Source organism: Euleptes europaea, chromosome 11, assembly GCF_029931775.1.
Source record: "Euleptes europaea isolate rEulEur1 chromosome 11, rEulEur1.hap1, whole genome shotgun sequence".
In the NCBI taxonomy this organism is placed as follows: domain Eukaryota; kingdom Metazoa; phylum Chordata; class Lepidosauria; order Squamata; family Sphaerodactylidae; genus Euleptes; species Euleptes europaea.
In genome coordinates this window covers 73,663,738-73,680,128 of record NC_079322.1, presented here as the reverse complement: position 1 = coordinate 73,680,128, position 16,391 = coordinate 73,663,738, and the positions used below count along the sequence as shown (strand labels likewise).

Here is a 16,391-nt window from a genome sequence, read left to right as displayed (position 1 = left end):
CACACTCTCATTAGTACATTATCTTGATACTTACAGGACAATGATTAGCACATTACGTCTGCAGAACAGTACTCAGCTCAAACCCCTCTGACTCTTCCTACACACTTGACCCTGAGAGACACTGTCCTTCAGTGTTACTCCTCTGAAGATGCCTGCCACAGCTGCTGGCGAAACGTCAGGAAAGAAAATACGAAGACCATGGTCACACAGCCCGGATAACCTACAAGAACCAATGAACTCTGACCGTGAAAGCCTTCGACAATGATCATCAGCAATTTATGTGATCACACTGGATTCCTTTCCCCCAAGATATCACAGCACCAAGGTTGTTCACAACTACTGAGATCGCCCGTTTCAGAGATTATATTTGTTCACATAAGCACGTAGGATCTGGCAAAACCTGAAACTGCCAAAGTTGGGTCGAGTGAATCATCTGAAAGGTGTTTATACCCAGCAGGAGTTTAAACTGTTTGGGAACAGCAATGAAGGAAAAGAAAACAGGCCCAGGTGAAAGAGTTAAATATCCTCTCTCCTACCAACACTGGATTTTTTTTTTTTAAGGGGGGAAAACAGGAGAAAGGGATTACAGAACTGCTCAGAATGTGTCATTCCATACACACCTGAACCCAGAGACACACAGAGAGAGATCACACAAATGAAACGTGCTTTTGCCCAGTTCCGGTTGTTTTATTATAAGAACAATTACGAAATCCAATCGCAGATGACGCTGGGGCGAGAGCCAGCCAGCTTGTGAGTTAAAACGATTAGCTCCCTGGCGAACAATAGGAGCATGGTCAAATATTTAAAAATAGCTCTGTGGCAAATAGGAAGCCAACAGGAATAGAGGAAACATCATTTTCTTTTCTTTTTAAAAATGATTGTATACACTTGGTGGCATTTTTGCAAGACTGTGGAAGTTACAGCACACTCTTAAGAACACTGTCCTGGGAGTAAGTCCCCTTGAATAGATCCAAGGAGGGTTCTAAGTAGACCTGCTTAGGATCACACTATTAGTGATATACAATATTGATTCATACAATCATAGAGTTGGAAGGGGCCATACATCTAGTCCAACCTCCTGCTTAATGCAAGATCAGCTTAGAGCATCCCTGAAAAGTGTTATCCAGCTTATCCCCGAGTGGGGATTCGAACCTGGGTTTCCAAGGTCCTAGACCGATACCTTAACCCCCCCACCATCCATAGCACTGCACTAATTTTAACTTTTAACTGTGTTTTTTAATTTTAAGCAGCTTTTAATGACATGTACTGGCTCTTAACTGTGTTTGTGTTTTTGTTTTGACTGGTTGGATCCTTACGATGTCCGATCTGGTAATTTTGATTCATTCATTAGCTACCATGAGTTTGCGGAGATTAGGCGGGGTATAAATATTGCCCTGACATGGGTGGCCCAGGCTAGCCTGATCTTGTCAGCTCTCAGACGCTCAGCAGGGTCGGCCCAGGTTAGTACTTGGATGGGAGACCACCAAGGAAGTCCAGGGTCGCAACGCAGGGTCAGGCAATGGCAAACCAACCTCTGCTCATCTCTTGCCTTGAAAACCCCATGAGGGGTCGCCATAAGTAAGCTGTGACTTGATAGCACTTTCCACCACCCATTATAGATATTTAAAATTAATAAATACATAAATTGTTCCTGCATTGCAAACAGTATCATAACGAAGTACTTTACTTCACGATATAGCTACTGCTGTCCTTAATGGTCTGTGACCATTAATGGTCTATATGAACGTGCATGGGCAACAATTCCCCTGGGACATTGTATTACATGTCTAACCATTACTAAATATAAAAACTTATTGTACCTCGTCAGTTCCTGAACCCTGTCAGCATGCATTAGCTCAGACTCCGAGTAACTGATGAGTCATCTTACACATTGCGTATTTTAATTATAGAAACAATAGGATGTAAATCAAGGAGACGCTCGAGTCTCAGCCGTTCTTTATGACTGCCTCTGGAATAAAGCTAGTTTCAGAGAGCAGGCTGCGTTGGTCTGCAGTAGAAAAGCTCGATTTGAGTCCAGCGGCACCAACTAAATTTTTGGGCTAAAAGCTTTCGAGAGTCAAAGCTCTTTCAATCAGATACCTGATGAAGGTCTCTAAGGTGCTACTGGGCTCATATCTGGAATAAAGCTGAAGTGCAGTTTCTCAAACTTTGTGAGCTACCCCCCCCCCCCAAATTAAAATTGGAGGCATATTTCACTCACACTCAAGAAGATTCACTTTTGGAGTGCGAAGGTAAAACCCCTGCTCTTGTTATCCTGGCGATATCACCAGATGGGCAATTGCTTAACTTCTGTAGCAGCCATGTTGTTCTGCGCCCACCATGCCATGTCCGAATTCCGAGTGTGCCCACAGTCTCAAAAAAGTTGGGGACCCCTGCTTTAAGGTGTCATTAGACTCCTTTTTTGTTTTTGCTACTACAGAATGCAAACCATGCTCTTGAAATTCAGTCCTGATTTGGATTGAATTTCCAAATTGGTATATTTCTGCAGTTAATCACTAGAGGGCTCCCTGATCTATAGAAACCTCCATCTCGTAGTTTGCAAAAGCTCAATTGGGCATCTCTTGTGTTTGCTCTTCAAAGAAAATTATAGAATTATAATTATAATAATTATAATAATTATAGAATTACTTTCTTTTAAAAAGTTCTCTTTTTTTTCCAGCACAGGACCTGTTTGTCTTTTACAAAAATTTGTGGAATGGATTAGGGGAGGGGCTGTGGCTCAGTGGTAGAGCCTCTCCTCTGCATGCAGAAGGTCCCAGGTTCGATCCCTGGCATCTCCAGTTAAAGGGACTAGGCAGGTAGGTGATGTGAAAGACCTGGTGGCAGCTGCCACTAAAACAATGTTATTTTAGTCTGCACAGCCAATCAGAAGCCTTGCTGCGCAGGAGCCACGCTTGACCCGGCCCTCTTTCTGAAAACATTTGGCAGGCACCAGAAAAGGTACTGGCGAGCACCACAGCACCACGTAGGGGACTCCCAATTTGCACCCTGGCTTGATGCATGATGTCCAGATTAATAGTGTGGGAGCTACCACAGAGTATGCGCATGAATGGGCATGCACGGTGGCACCTCCAAAAGGCTTTTGCCATGAATGCAGCTGCTGTGGTCTAGGGTCATTAAGGGTGTTTTGGTGATGTTCTGTCTGGTATTCTGACTCCTATGGATCCCATGTCCTAGATGAGAGTTTGAATTTACTTTTCTAGGCTATCTGAAGGCTGCAGCTAGTGTTGCCAGCTCTGGGTTGGGAAATACCAGGAGATTTTGGAGGCGGAGCCTGGGGAGGGCGGGGTTTAGGGAGGGGAGGGACCTCGGTAGGGTTTTTTAAGGCCATGCTGCCCACCTTCCAAAGCAGCCATTTTCTCCAGGAGGAGCATAATATCCAATTTAAATAAATAAATAATAAGCAATTTATGTAGTCTGGAGATCAGCTGTAATTCCAGATCTCTAGTCCCCACCTGGAGGTTGGCAACCCTAAACAGAACAATATCCCCCCTCCACAGAGAATTGAAACATGCATACCAACATGGTGTAGTGGTTAAGAGCTGTGGTTTGCAGCTGTGGACTCTGATCTGGAGAACCAGGTTCGATTCCCCACTCCTCCACATAAGCAGTGGACGCTAATTTGGATAACTGGGGTTGACTCCCCACTCCTCCACATGAAGCCAGCTGGGTGACCTTGGGCTAGTCACAGCTCTCTTTGAGCTCTCTCAGCTCCACCTACCCCACAGGGTGTCTGTTGTGGGGAGGGGAAAGGTGATAGTAAGCCGGTTTGATTTTTCCTTAAGTGGTAGAGAAAGTCGGCATATAAAAACCAACTCTCCTCCTCCTCCTCCTCCTCCTCCTCCTTCTTCCAAAGTGGCCATTTTCTTCGGGAGAAGCAGAGCATACGATTTAAATAAATAAATAAATAGATTGGCTATAATGTCAGATGTCCACCCCACCCCCCACCTGGAGGTTGGCAACCCTATCCAGGACAATATCCCCCTCTGCAGAAAACTGCAACATGCATACGGCAGGCTCAGACAAGCCAGCTGTGCTGTGCACAGACACCCACCCTCCCTAAAATAATTTTTTTTTTTTTTTTTTTTTTTTGCAACAATAAAACTAAGAGGCAAGGGACTCTCCCTAGAAAGGGGAAGCGGTGGTGGTAGTCATTATCTGATCCAGCACTTTTAACCATCCTATGGGTCTTCCTCCAACATCGGGGGGTTATGTCTGCAGCAATTACGGCAAGTGGCCCAGGAGAAAACAGGAAGTTGATCGTGTTTCAACAAGGCTTGGATCACGATGACAACGTAGGTTCTCACTATGGACTCTGCGCTTCCGTCGTCTGCCTCTTCCTTGCCAGGAACGAAAGCCCCATTTTGAGGGCTCTGATATGCAGCGCCAGAGGAAATCTGCGCAGTTGACCCTTTCGTTGCAGGAGCTCCCAAACAGCCCACCAGAAGGGGGGGGGCTAACTTTAGAGACATGGACTTTCTCGGCCGCTGGTTGAGGGCAAAGCGCTCAGCTAGACCCACTGAGATGATCTAGCGTCCTAGTCTTATTGCATGGCTAACGGGTTGTCTCCTGCTGTCTATCTGTGCTGGGTTTTTAAAAATTGTTGTTTGTTTATCCTGTAATCGACCTGTGGATGCCAGAAGTGTGTTTTTCCCTTGCAAATTTGAGTTGGTCCTTGCTTAGAAAGAGCAGACGTAGCCATTCTGAGAGCTGCTAACCTTGTAAGTGTCCTAACCTTGTAAGAAAGGTTTAACTCCAATTTTGCTGCGATCAGCCTTGATTTTTCTGCAAGCCCACCAGCAGTAGTCTTTTGCAGTCTTGCTACCTGAGAACGTTTCAACAAAGGCGCCAGGGGGTCAGATTTGGGACTTCAATGAAGTGATATGCTCTAGCCTTTATTTATATTTTTGTTAGTCTTTAAGGTGCTACTGGGCTCTTGCCCTTGACCTTTTAGACGGCCATGTGTCAGCAATGCTGATTCTTAATAATATTAATACATCCATGATTATAAAATTATATAGTTCAACAACCAAGATACCCTTCAACCCTCCACCCACCTTAAAAAAAAGTGACCCATCACCATATTAATAAGTATATAGATAGATACTCTTGTATTTTCTTTTTTAATTTTTTTTATTATTATTATTGTAATTTTTTTCTTTTTTATGTTATATATATATATATATATATATATATATATATATATATATATATATATATATATATATATATATATATATATATATATATATAAAGCAATGCTGATTCTGTGACCTAAGGCGGATGATGAGTGGGAGGTTGGACTAGATGAGTAGAGTCTAGTCTAGACTAGAGATCTATAAAAAAGCAATGCTGATTCTGTGACCTAAGGCGGATGATGAGCGGGAGGTTGGACTAGATGAGTAGAGTCTAGTCTAGACTAGAGATCTATAAAAAAGCAATGCTGATTCTGTGACCTTAGGCGGATGATGAGCGGGAGGGCACCTTGGCCATCGTCTGGACATGGCGCAGGGGTCCCTGGGGTGTGCGGGGGGGGGGAGGCAGTTGTGAATGCCCTGCATCGCGCAGGGGGTTGGACTAGATGACCCCCGGGGGGGGTCCCTTCCAACTCTAGGGTCCCCCGCGCGCTCCAGCTTCGCGAGCATCGCGGCGCAACCGTGTGCGGGTGGCTGGGGGAGCGGCTCACCGCGGCCGGGCGGGGCGCTTGGGAAGCGAAACCGGTTCGAGGCCGCCTTCCCTCCCCGTCGGGGAAGTTGCGAAAGCGGCGGCGGGGCCAGGAAGGGAGGAGGCGGGCGGGCGGGCGGAGAGAAGGCGAGCCCCGGCCGGGCCATGGCGGAGAGCGAGGCGGCGGCGTCGTCGTCGGGGTCCGGGGGGTGTCCGTGGTGGGCGTCGGGGGTGCCGCTGACGGCGCTGAACTACGCGGTGCGGCGTCGGCTGGGGCTGTTCCTGAACCCGCGCGCGCCGGTGGCGGCCGACTGGACGGCGCTGGCCGAGCGGCTGGGCTACGAGTTCCTGGAGATCCGGGGGCTGGAGGGCGACGCCGACCCCACCGCCCGCCTCCTCGCCCACTGGCCCGCCCGACGCCCCGACCGCGCCACCGTCGCCCACCTGCTCGCCCACCTGCGCGCCCTCCGGCGCCACGACGCCCTCGACGACCTGGCGCCGCGCATGGGTGGGTGAGCGCGCCCCGGGGACGGGGGAGGGCGGCTGGCCCGGGGGGCTGCGGGGCGGGGGGCCCTGCGGAGGTCCCGGGATGCCACCCTCCCGACGGGGGCTGGGGGTCGCCCGCTGTTGATCTCCAGGCGACAGAAGCACAGAGTTGGGAGGGACTACCAGGGTCATCGAGTCCCACCCCCTGCGCAAATCCGGAATTTCGCGACCGCCTCCTCCACACACACCCAGCCACCCCTATTCCATGCCCAGAAGATGCCCATCATAGAATCATAGAGTTGGAAGGGACCACCAGGGTCATCTAGTCCAACCCCCCTGCACAATGCAGGAAATTCACAACTACCTCCCCCCCACACCCCCAGCGACCCCTACTCCATGCCCAGAAGATGGCCAAGGTGCCCTCCCTCTCATCATAGAATCATAGAGTCGGAAAGGACCACCAGGGCCATCTAGTCCAACCCCCCTGCACAATGCAGGAAATTCACAACTACCTCCCCCAGCGACCCCTACTCCATGCCCAGAAGATGGCCAAGATGCCCTCCCTCTCATCATAGAATCATAGAGTCGGAAGGGACCACCAGGGTCATCTAGTCCAACCCCCCTGCACAATGCAGGAAATTCACAACTACCTCCCCCAGCGACCCCTGCTCCATGCCCAGAAGATGGCCAAGGTGCCCTCCCTCTCATCATAGAATCATAGAGTCGGAAGGGACCACCAGGGCCATCTAGTCCAACCCCCCTGCACAATGCAGGAAATTCACAACTCCCTCCCCCAGCGACCCCTACTCCATGCCCAGAAGATGGCCAAGATGCCCTCCCTCTCATCATAGAATCATAGAGTCGGAAGGGACCACCAGGGCCATCTAGTCCAACCCCCCTGCACAATGCAGGAAATTCACAACTACCTCCCCCAGCGACCCCTACTCCATGCCCAGAAGATGGCCAAGGTGCCCTCCCTCTCATCATCTGTCTAAGGTCATAGAATCAGCGTTGCTGACAGATGGCCATCCAGCCTCGGCTTAAAAGCCTCCAGGGAAGGAGAGCCCACCGCCTCCCGAGGAAGCCAGTTCCACCAAGGAACCGCTCTGTTAGAAAGTTCTTCCTAATGTCAAGATGGAAACTCTTTTGATTTAATTTCACCTTCTGTATGGCATTATACCCTGCGGAGGTCTAGGGGTGCCAACCTCCAGATGGTGGCTAGAGATCTCCCGCGGTTGCAACTGATCTCCAGGTGACAGATTGGTTCCCCGGGAGAAAAGGGCTGCTTGGGGGGGGGGGCTCTGTGGCATTGTACGCCGCTGGCATCCCTCCCTTTCCCAGGCTCTGCCCCCAAATCTCCAGGAATTTTCCTACCTGGAGTTGGCAAGCCTAGCATGACTACATTGGTTAAGGGATGCTGGGTGCCAGGTGGGACCTGGGGATCCCCTGGAATTATAGCTCATCTTCAGACTACAGCGAACAGCACCCCCCGCCCCCAGAGAAAATGGATGCTTTGGAGGGGGAGGTCTCTGTGGTATTGTACCCTGCTGACGTCCCTCCCCTCCCCAAACTCTGCCCCAAAATCTCACATGTAGCTGCTTTATACTGAATCAGACCATCAAGGTCCGTCAAAGTCAGTATTGTCTACTCAAACTGGCAGCGGCTCTCCGGGGTCTCAGGCAGAGGTCTTTCACATCACCTACTGCCCTGTCCTTTCAACTGGATGTGCTGGGTATTGAACCTGCGACTTTCTGCATGCCAAGCAGGTGCTCTACCACTGAGCCACAGCCCCTCCCAAGAATTTTCCAACCTGGAGTTGGCAAGCCTAGCATCGCCACGTTGGTTTAGGGATGCTGGCCTCCAGGTGGGACCCGGGAATTCCCCCGGAATTATTGCTCATCTCTAGGCAACAGAGATCCGTACCCCTGGAGAAAATGGCTGCTTTGGAGGGCTTTGTGACTTGTACCCTGCTGGGGTCCCTCCCCAGAGCCCACCCTCCGTAAGCTCCATCCCCAAAATCTTCAGGTATTTCCCACCCCAGAGCTTGCAACGCTAGTCACCAGCACTGCCGGCCCTTCCTCTTTTTTATCCCCGGTAAAGCTCCCGTGCGTTCGGAAGCCCGACTGGACCAGACCAGGGGTCCGTCAAGGGCCACACTCTTTTTAGCCAGTGGGGAACCAGCTGCCCCAGAGGTCCAATGAATGGGGCGCAGAGACCCAGGCCTTCCCCCGAGGTTTATTTATTTCATTCATTTATGCCCCGCATTACATCATTCTGCTCTCCTTCGTTTTGTCCTTGCAACAACCCTGTGAGGTAGGTTAGGCAGAGAGAGTGTAACTGGCCCAAGGTCACCCATGGTACAAGTGGGGATTTGAACCCTGGGTCTCCCAGGTACTAAGCCAGACACTCTTAACCACTATACCATGCTTCTTCTCCATTGCCTCCTAGCGCTGGCATTATTTGCTTCATGTATATCTCGCCTTTCTCCTTGATGGGCACCTGAAGTGGCTTGCACGGTTCCTTCCTTTTATCCTCACAACCACCCTGTGAGGTAGGCTAGGCTGAGAGGAAGTAGCTGGGCCTCACTAGAAACCCTGGTCCCTCGCAGCTGCCCCACCCCTGGGTATGCTAACACCAGCCTTGGCCGTGGGTGCGGCTTGTTCTCTTTACACCAAGAGGGTGTTTTTCACGCGCTTCCCCATCTGAAAAGAATTTTTCATCATCTGCCCTCCAAGACGCCAGCTCCCTTTCTTTCCCTCCCTCTGTAGTTCCTCTGTCCCTCCAGTCTTGTCTCTCCCTCTCTAGTTCCTCTAGCACTACTAGTCACATGAAGATCTTGCCTCTCTGGGGCCCACCGTTCAGTGGTACAGCACCTGTTTTTGCACGCAGATGGGTCCCACCGTTTGTCCAAAATAGGAGGCTCTCTGGTCAGAAGGACTGAGCTGAAACCTCAACCCCTGGAAGAAGGCAAGGGACAAGCATCCCCAATTCTGCTACCTGCAGGGATGCAGATTTGCTTACTGTTATTATGTTCTACTTGCTAATTGTGGTAGAAACAAATGCCATTTATGCATGGCTGTTTGCCTCACTGTCACCCCTACAATGATTTTAGTTGTGATTATGCATGCCGTTTCCGACCTATGGGGCCTTCTTCAGTGGCCATACAGTTATCAGGATGTGTCTATCATCAATCAATGATAAAGCATATTGACAAAATAGGAAATAAATTACAAGACCTCAATGTGAGCCAATTTAAATGGTGAATATTCCAGGCTTTACACCAATAAGTGACATCAGGCCACACAATGTAGAAGACAATTACTTTTCAGCATACTTTTCAGCATATTACTTTACCATTTCTTTTCAGCATATGTGTATTTCAGGATTTGTTTCTAAAATATGGAAATGTATGTATGACCACTGAAGAAGGCCCCGTAGGCCGAAACGCGTTTGGTTGTCTGTTGGTGATTTACGTATATTTATGGTCATCATCCATGTTCGTAAATTAGCAATTTTTTTAGAGTCTTTTAACTGATCAGCCTAATTTTTGAGCCTAGTGTTTTTAATTGGGTGTACACTATATAATAAATAATATCAGTATTTTCTATAAATTTGCAGCTCAACTTTTAGGTTCTTTGTCTCCCCAGGGATACTTCCTGTGGACGCACCTTGAACGTCAAAGGAAGCATTCTCAGACATATCTCTTTTGTTTTCTTTTCTTTTTGTATGCAACTCTTGCAGAAGAGGATTGTAAGCGGTACCTGGAGAGGAAACGGCAGGAGGCCGAGCAGCCCCTTCAGGTCCCTGCGGTGGACAGCAGCCAACTGAGGACACTGGAATCACATGGCATCACCACACAAGATGACCCCTTGGGTAAGAAGACCGGGAGAGAAGTCTGATGATGGGCGAGCGGTTTGGATCGGGGGGCTCTGTAAGCAAAACATATTGAGGCCTGTTATCTGTTTTTCTGTGCCTACGGTAGCCACCTTCTTTCTTTGGCAGGGTTCCTGTGCCTTCCACAGCTGCAGGGTGGTAAACAGTTCAACAGGTGAAGCTTCTCCCTCCAGTTGTATCTGCATTCATTGCATCTGTTGAATTTGCCTGCTGTGCTCATGTTAAAGGCTCATAAGAACATAAGAAAGGCCCTGCTGGATCAGACCAAGGTCCATCAAGTCCAGCAGTCTGTTCACACAGTGGCCAACCAGGTGCCTTTAGGAAGCCCACAAACAAGACCACTGCAGCAGCATCTATCCTGCCTGTGTTCCACCGCACCCAAAATAATAGGCATGCTCCTCTGATACTAGAGAGAATAGGTATGCAGCATGACCAGTATCCATTCTTACTAATAGCCATGAATACCCCTCTCCTCCATGAATATGTCCATTCCCCTCTTAAAGCCCTCCAAGCTGGCAGCCATCACCACATCCTGGGGCAGGGAGTTCCACAATTTAACTATGCATTGTGTGAAAAAATATTTCCTTTTATCTGTTTTGAATCTCGCTCTCCAGCTTTAGCAGATGACCCTGTGTTCTAGTATTATGGGAGAGGGAGAAAAACTTCTCCCTGTCCACTCTCACCAAACCATGCATAATTTCCTTGTGATGTCACTCATTGTTGGTTGTGACAAGCGACTGCTATACCTGCATGCTACATGCATGTTCTGTACATGCATGTTCTGTATTTGCATTTAATTAGGACTCGGGGACTTTTGTATTTCTTCTCCGTGGGAGAGCGTCTGCTTTGCACGCAGAAGGTCCCAAGTTCAATCCCCAAAATCTCCAGCTAAAAGGAGGGCAGGAAGGGTTTCATCAATGTTTGGCTCTTGTGTCCCTTTCTTGCATGCCCAGGGCAGTGCCGATCACCACTTTGGGGTCAGGAAACAAGTTTCCTCCAGGCCAGATTGGCCAGGGATCCTGGAGGGTTTTTGTTGCCATCTTCTGGGCATGGAGTAGGAGTCACTGGGGGTGTGAGAAAAAGGTAGTTGTGGATTTCCTGCATTGTGTAGGGGGTTGGACTAGATGACCCTGGTGGCCCCTTCCAACTCTATGATTTACCATTGTAACGTGCCTCCCCCACATTCTGCTTTTATTTTTATTCTATTTATTTATTATCCTTTGAAATTGGGCCTGCTTAAGTCAGTGAGGTGTAGTGGTTAAGAGCAATGGTTTGGAGCAGTGGAGTCTGATCTGGAGAACCGGGCTTGATTCCCCACTCCTCCACATGAGCGGCTGAGGCTAATCTGGTGAACCGGGTTGGTTTCCCCACTCCTACACACAAAGCCAGGTGGGTGACCTTGGGCTAGTCACACTCTCTCAGCTCCATTTACCTCCCAGGGTATCTGTTGTGGGGAGGGGAAGGGAAGGTGATTGTAAGCTGGGTTGATTCTACCTTAAGTGGTAGAGAAAGTCAGCATATAAAAACCAACTCTTCTTCTTTTATTTTTATTCGCTTTTGCAGGGCAAAACCCAGAGCTGTTTGACGCCTTCATTTGTTACTGCCAGAAGGACATTGAGTTTGTGCAACAGATGATCCACGAACTGGAGAACACGGATCACAAGCTGAAGCTCTGCGTCTTCGACCGGGATGTTCTGCCGGGGTCATGCGTCTGGACCATCACCAGCGAACTGATAGAGAAGCGGTGAGTGACAGAAGATGGGTGGGAGAAGCTCGGGCGAATGAAAGGGTGTGATGGGGGGCAAAGAGAAGAGTGGATTGTAGCAAACAAAATATTGGTGCCTCTTTTTAAAGCTGGGAGAGGCAGCTGGGGGAAAACCTGCTGTGCCATTAATATCCCATTACTTGCATAGCAGCTGCTTCTTTTAACTTGTTAGCATCCTAACTTTACGTATGCGACGCTGATGGGTCCGAACTGGCTGAGACTGAAAGATCTTGGGGTTGTAGTGAACAGCTCGATGAAAATATCGACTCGGTGTGCAGCAGTGGCAAAAAAAGGGGAATCTCCATGCAAGGGATTATTAGGAAAGGCATTGAACATAAAATGGCCAACATTATACAGGTTGAGTATCCGGACTGCTTGGGACCAGAAGTGGTGTGTATTTTGGATATTTCCGTATTTTGGAATATTTTTTTAATTTTGCAAATATATAAGAAGAAGATGAAGAAGTGTTGGTTTTTATATGCCAGCTTTCTCTGCCACTTAAGGAAGAATTAAACCAGGTTACAATCACCTTCCCTTCCGCTCCCCACAACAGACGCCCTGTGAGGTAGGTGGGGCTGAGAGAGCTCTGAGAGCTGTGACTAGCCCAAGGTCACCCAGCTGGCTTCATGTGTAGGAGTGGGGAAACTAACCCGGTCCACCAGATTAGCCTCTGCTGCTCATGTGGAGGAGTGGGGAATCAAACCCGGTTCTCCAGATTAGAGTCTGCTGCTCCAAACCATTGCTCTTAACCACTACGCCACCCTGGCTCTCGGGGAGACAACTTGGGGATGGGACCCAGATCTAAACGCAAAATCCATTTATGTTTTATATATACTTTATACACGTGTGTGTGTGTGTGAAGTGCCGTCAAGTCGCAGCCAACTTATGGCGACCCCTTTTGGGGGTTTTCATGGCAAGAGACTCACAGAAGTGGTTTGCCATTGCCTTCCTCTGCACAGCAACCCTGGTATTCCTTGGTGGTCTCCCATCCAAATACTAACCAGGGCTGACCCTGCTTAGCTTCTGAGATCTGACGAGATCAGGCTAGCCTGGGCCATCCACATAGCCTGAATTTAATTTTACACAATATTTTAAATATTTCTATGTATATTGAGTCATCAATAGGGCTGCTGAGGGCATGTGAGTATTGTCTTCAAGCCAGTTCAAAACACCCGGTTTTCGGATCAGTCTGGATATCAGAGTCTGGATACGCAACCTGTAATGCCCCTCTGTAGATCTGTGGGGTGGCCTCATTTGGAATACTGTGTGCAGTTCTGATTGCTGTATCTCAAAAAAGACACTGCAGAGCTGGAGAAAGTACAGAAGAAGGCAACCAAGATGATTAAGGTGTTGGACACCTTTCCTATGGGGAAAGGCTGAAGAGTCTGGGACCTCTTAGTTTAGACTAAGGGGGGGGACATGATAGAGTTCTTAAAATAATGCATGGGGAAGAGAAAGTGGATTGGGGGAGTTTCCCTCCCCCCTCTCCTGTAATACAAGAACTCAGTGGTACCCAATAAAATTGGGAAACGGGTTCAGGGCATCAAATTAAATTGTGGAATTCACTGCTGGTGGATGCAGTGACGGCCACAAACATGGATGGCTTTAAAAGGAAATTAGACAAATTCATGGAGCAGAGGTCCATCAGTGGCTGGTCGCCCTGGTGTTTGAAGTGAGTAAAACCTCTGAATCCCAGTGCAAAGAGGCAAAATTGGGGGAAGGCTTCGGCCTCTGTGCCCTGCTTGTTGGCCCTCCAGAGCAACTGGTTGGCTGCTGTGTGAGACAGGATGCTGGACTAGATGGACCGCTGGGCTGATCCAGAAGGAGGAGAGGCTGTGGCTCAGCACCTACTTGCCATGCAGAAGGTCCCAGGTTCAATCCCTGACATCTCCAGTTAAAGGGACTAGGCAAGTAGGTGATGGGAAAGACCTCTGCCTGAGACCCTGGAGAGCCACTGCCGGTTTGAGTAGACAATACTGACTTGGATGGACCAAGGGTCTGATTCAGGATAAGGCAGCTTCATGTGTTCATGTATTCAAGGGCTTTTCTTAAGGCCAGGAACTGGGGCTGGTCTCCTGGGAGAGGGACTAGCAAATACCATAAAAATAATAAACGTGACCCCCAAATTGTAGGTTGGGGGTTCAAGGCAAAGGCTGATAACAGGGGCTTTCAAAACACCAGAGGCTGGCCGCTGCAGGTCACAGGGAAGGGGGAAAATAGACAACCTCTTATCTCCCCTCATGACCTCTGAATTCAGGAATTTGAGGCCCAGATCGAGTGGACCACACTCCAGAGTCTCAATATGGACCAGTCCCTGATCAGGTTTGTCTGAGGCCCATGCTTGGGGCATTCACTTCTCCCACCGCCTTCTCCCCGACAACCGACACGGTTAAAAGCTCTTTGATGTCCTCCTCTCTTCTGTCGAATTCCAGGTGCAGGAGAATGGTGGTTGTCATTTCAGACGATTACCTCGACAGCGAAGAGTGTGACTTCCAGACCAAGTTTGCCCTCAGCCTCTCCCCCGGTAAGATCCTAAAAACGCCAGGATGGCTCTTGCTGTGGAGGGGGTTACCGCGGAGCACCGTTTATTCCTGGGAGACGTTAGATGGTCGTTGTCTTATCCAGTATTATCCAGTATTCATGAATGAAGAGTGCCGTGGCTAGCACCTTCTTGGCACATGCAGTGTTCCAAATTCAATTCCTGGCATCTCTGCTTAAAGTAAGGGTCTCCAGCATTTTTGAGCTTGTGGGCATCTTTGAAATTCTGCCCGAGGAGGTGGAGCCAGCCGCAAAATGTTTTGAAGCTGCTGAATTTTTGGCTATGCCCTGAACGAGGTTTCTTTGTCATGCAGCGGTAAGACTGGAGAGCGCATTCACTTGGCACCCCTCATGCCTGCTGTCTTCACCCAGCTAACAGGACCCTCAAAGACTCATCTGTGGCCATTTGGCTAAACAAATTACCCACCCTTTGTTCTGGCTCAGAACTTTACCCTTCCCCCTGCTTATTTATTTATTTAAAACATTTCTGAGCCACCTTTCCACCCAAATAGAATCACAGAATCAAAGAGTTGGAAGGGGTCATACAGGCCATCTAGTCCAACCCCCTGCTTAATGCAGGATCAGCCTATAGCATCACTGGCAAGTGCTTGTCCAGCCTCTGCTTAAAGACCGACAGTGGGGGGGAGCTCACCACCTCCCTAGGTAGCTCATTCCACTGCTGAACTACTCTTACTGTAAAAGGTTTTTTCCTAATATTCAACTGGCACCTTTCCACCAGTAATTTAAACCCATTATTGCGAGTCCTCTCCTCTGCTGCCAACAGGAACAGCTCCCTGCCCTCCTCTAAGGGACAGCCCTTCAAATACTTGCAATCCTGTCCCCCCTCAACCTCCTCTTCGCCAGACTGAACATGCCCAACTCCCTCAGCCTTTCCCAATCGGGTTCCTGAGGCAGCTTAACTCCTCATCTGCTGATGGGCAGAAGATGCAGGATGGACAAAAGGAAGTACTTGTCAATACAATGAGTGATTACAATGGGGAATTTGCTGCCAGAGGATATAGCAATGTCACAGGAATAGACAGCTTTGAAAGAAGATTAGACAGATTTGAGGAGGATCTAGCCATGGTGAGTAAAGGCAACCTCCACTTCAGAGGCAGTCATCCTCTGAATCCCAGTGCTAGGGGATGTCATCTGGGGAAGGCCTTGGCCTCTGTGCCCTGTTGTTGGGCCTCCAGAGGAAATGGTTGGCCACTGTGTGAGACGGGATACTGGACTAGGTGGACCCTCACTGGTCTGATCCAGCAGGGCTCTTCTTACGTTCATATCAAGGGAAGGCCTTGGCCTCTACACCTTGCTAATGGACCTCAAAGGGAAATGCTTGGCTACTGTTTGAGGCAGGATGCTGGACTACATGGACCACTAGTCTGATCCAGCGGGGCTCTTCTGATGTTCTTGTCAAGGGAAGGCCTTGGCCTCTATTCTCTGTTGTTGGCCTTCCAGAGGAACTGGTTGGCCACTTTGGGAGGCAGGATGCTGGACACTAAGATGGACTGTTGGTCTGGTCCAGCAGGGCTCTTCTGATGTTCTTATCAGGGGAAGGCCTCGGCCTCTGTGCCCTGTTGCTGGCCCTCCAGAAGAACTGGTTAGCCGCTGTGTGAGACAGGATGCTGGACTAGATGGACCCTCACTGGTCTGATCCCGCAGGGCTCTTCTTATGTTCTTATGCAAAGGGTTTGGGGAGATCACGCTTCCCGCTGTTGTTCGATTCTCCCTAGATCCTGTTCCCTTAGCTGACTTTCTCTCTTGTTCAGGGGCTCGTATGAAGCGGCTGATTCCGGTGAAATGCAAGCACATGAAGAAGACGTTCCCGAGCATTTTGAAGTTCATTACAGTCTGCGACTACACCAACCAGCACACCCAGAAGTGGTTCTGGATACGGCTGGCCAAATCCCTCTTGCTGCCATGATGCAAAGCAGCAAGGTTGGGGGCTTTGGGGAAGCGGTACGTGGGTCCTCCATCACTCTGCAGCCTTTGGCAGGAAATGGACCAGCTTGTGTCAAAT

General features: G+C 49.2%; 1 protein-coding gene across 1 annotated transcript; it reads left to right on the top strand.

The window, feature by feature from the left end:
- Window positions 1-5,850: 5,850 nt before the first annotated feature.
- MYD88 (MYD88 innate immune signal transduction adaptor) lies at window positions 5,851-16,316 on the top strand. Its single transcript, XM_056857134.1, has 5 exons — window positions 5,851-6,193; window positions 9,913-10,044; window positions 11,629-11,809; window positions 14,263-14,354; window positions 16,141-16,316. The coding sequence occupies exons 1-5, from the start codon at window positions 5,851-5,853 to the stop codon at window positions 16,293-16,295; spliced, it is 903 nt and encodes a 300-aa protein (XP_056713112.1). The 3' UTR covers window positions 16,296-16,316.
- Window positions 16,317-16,391: the final 75 nt, after the last annotated feature.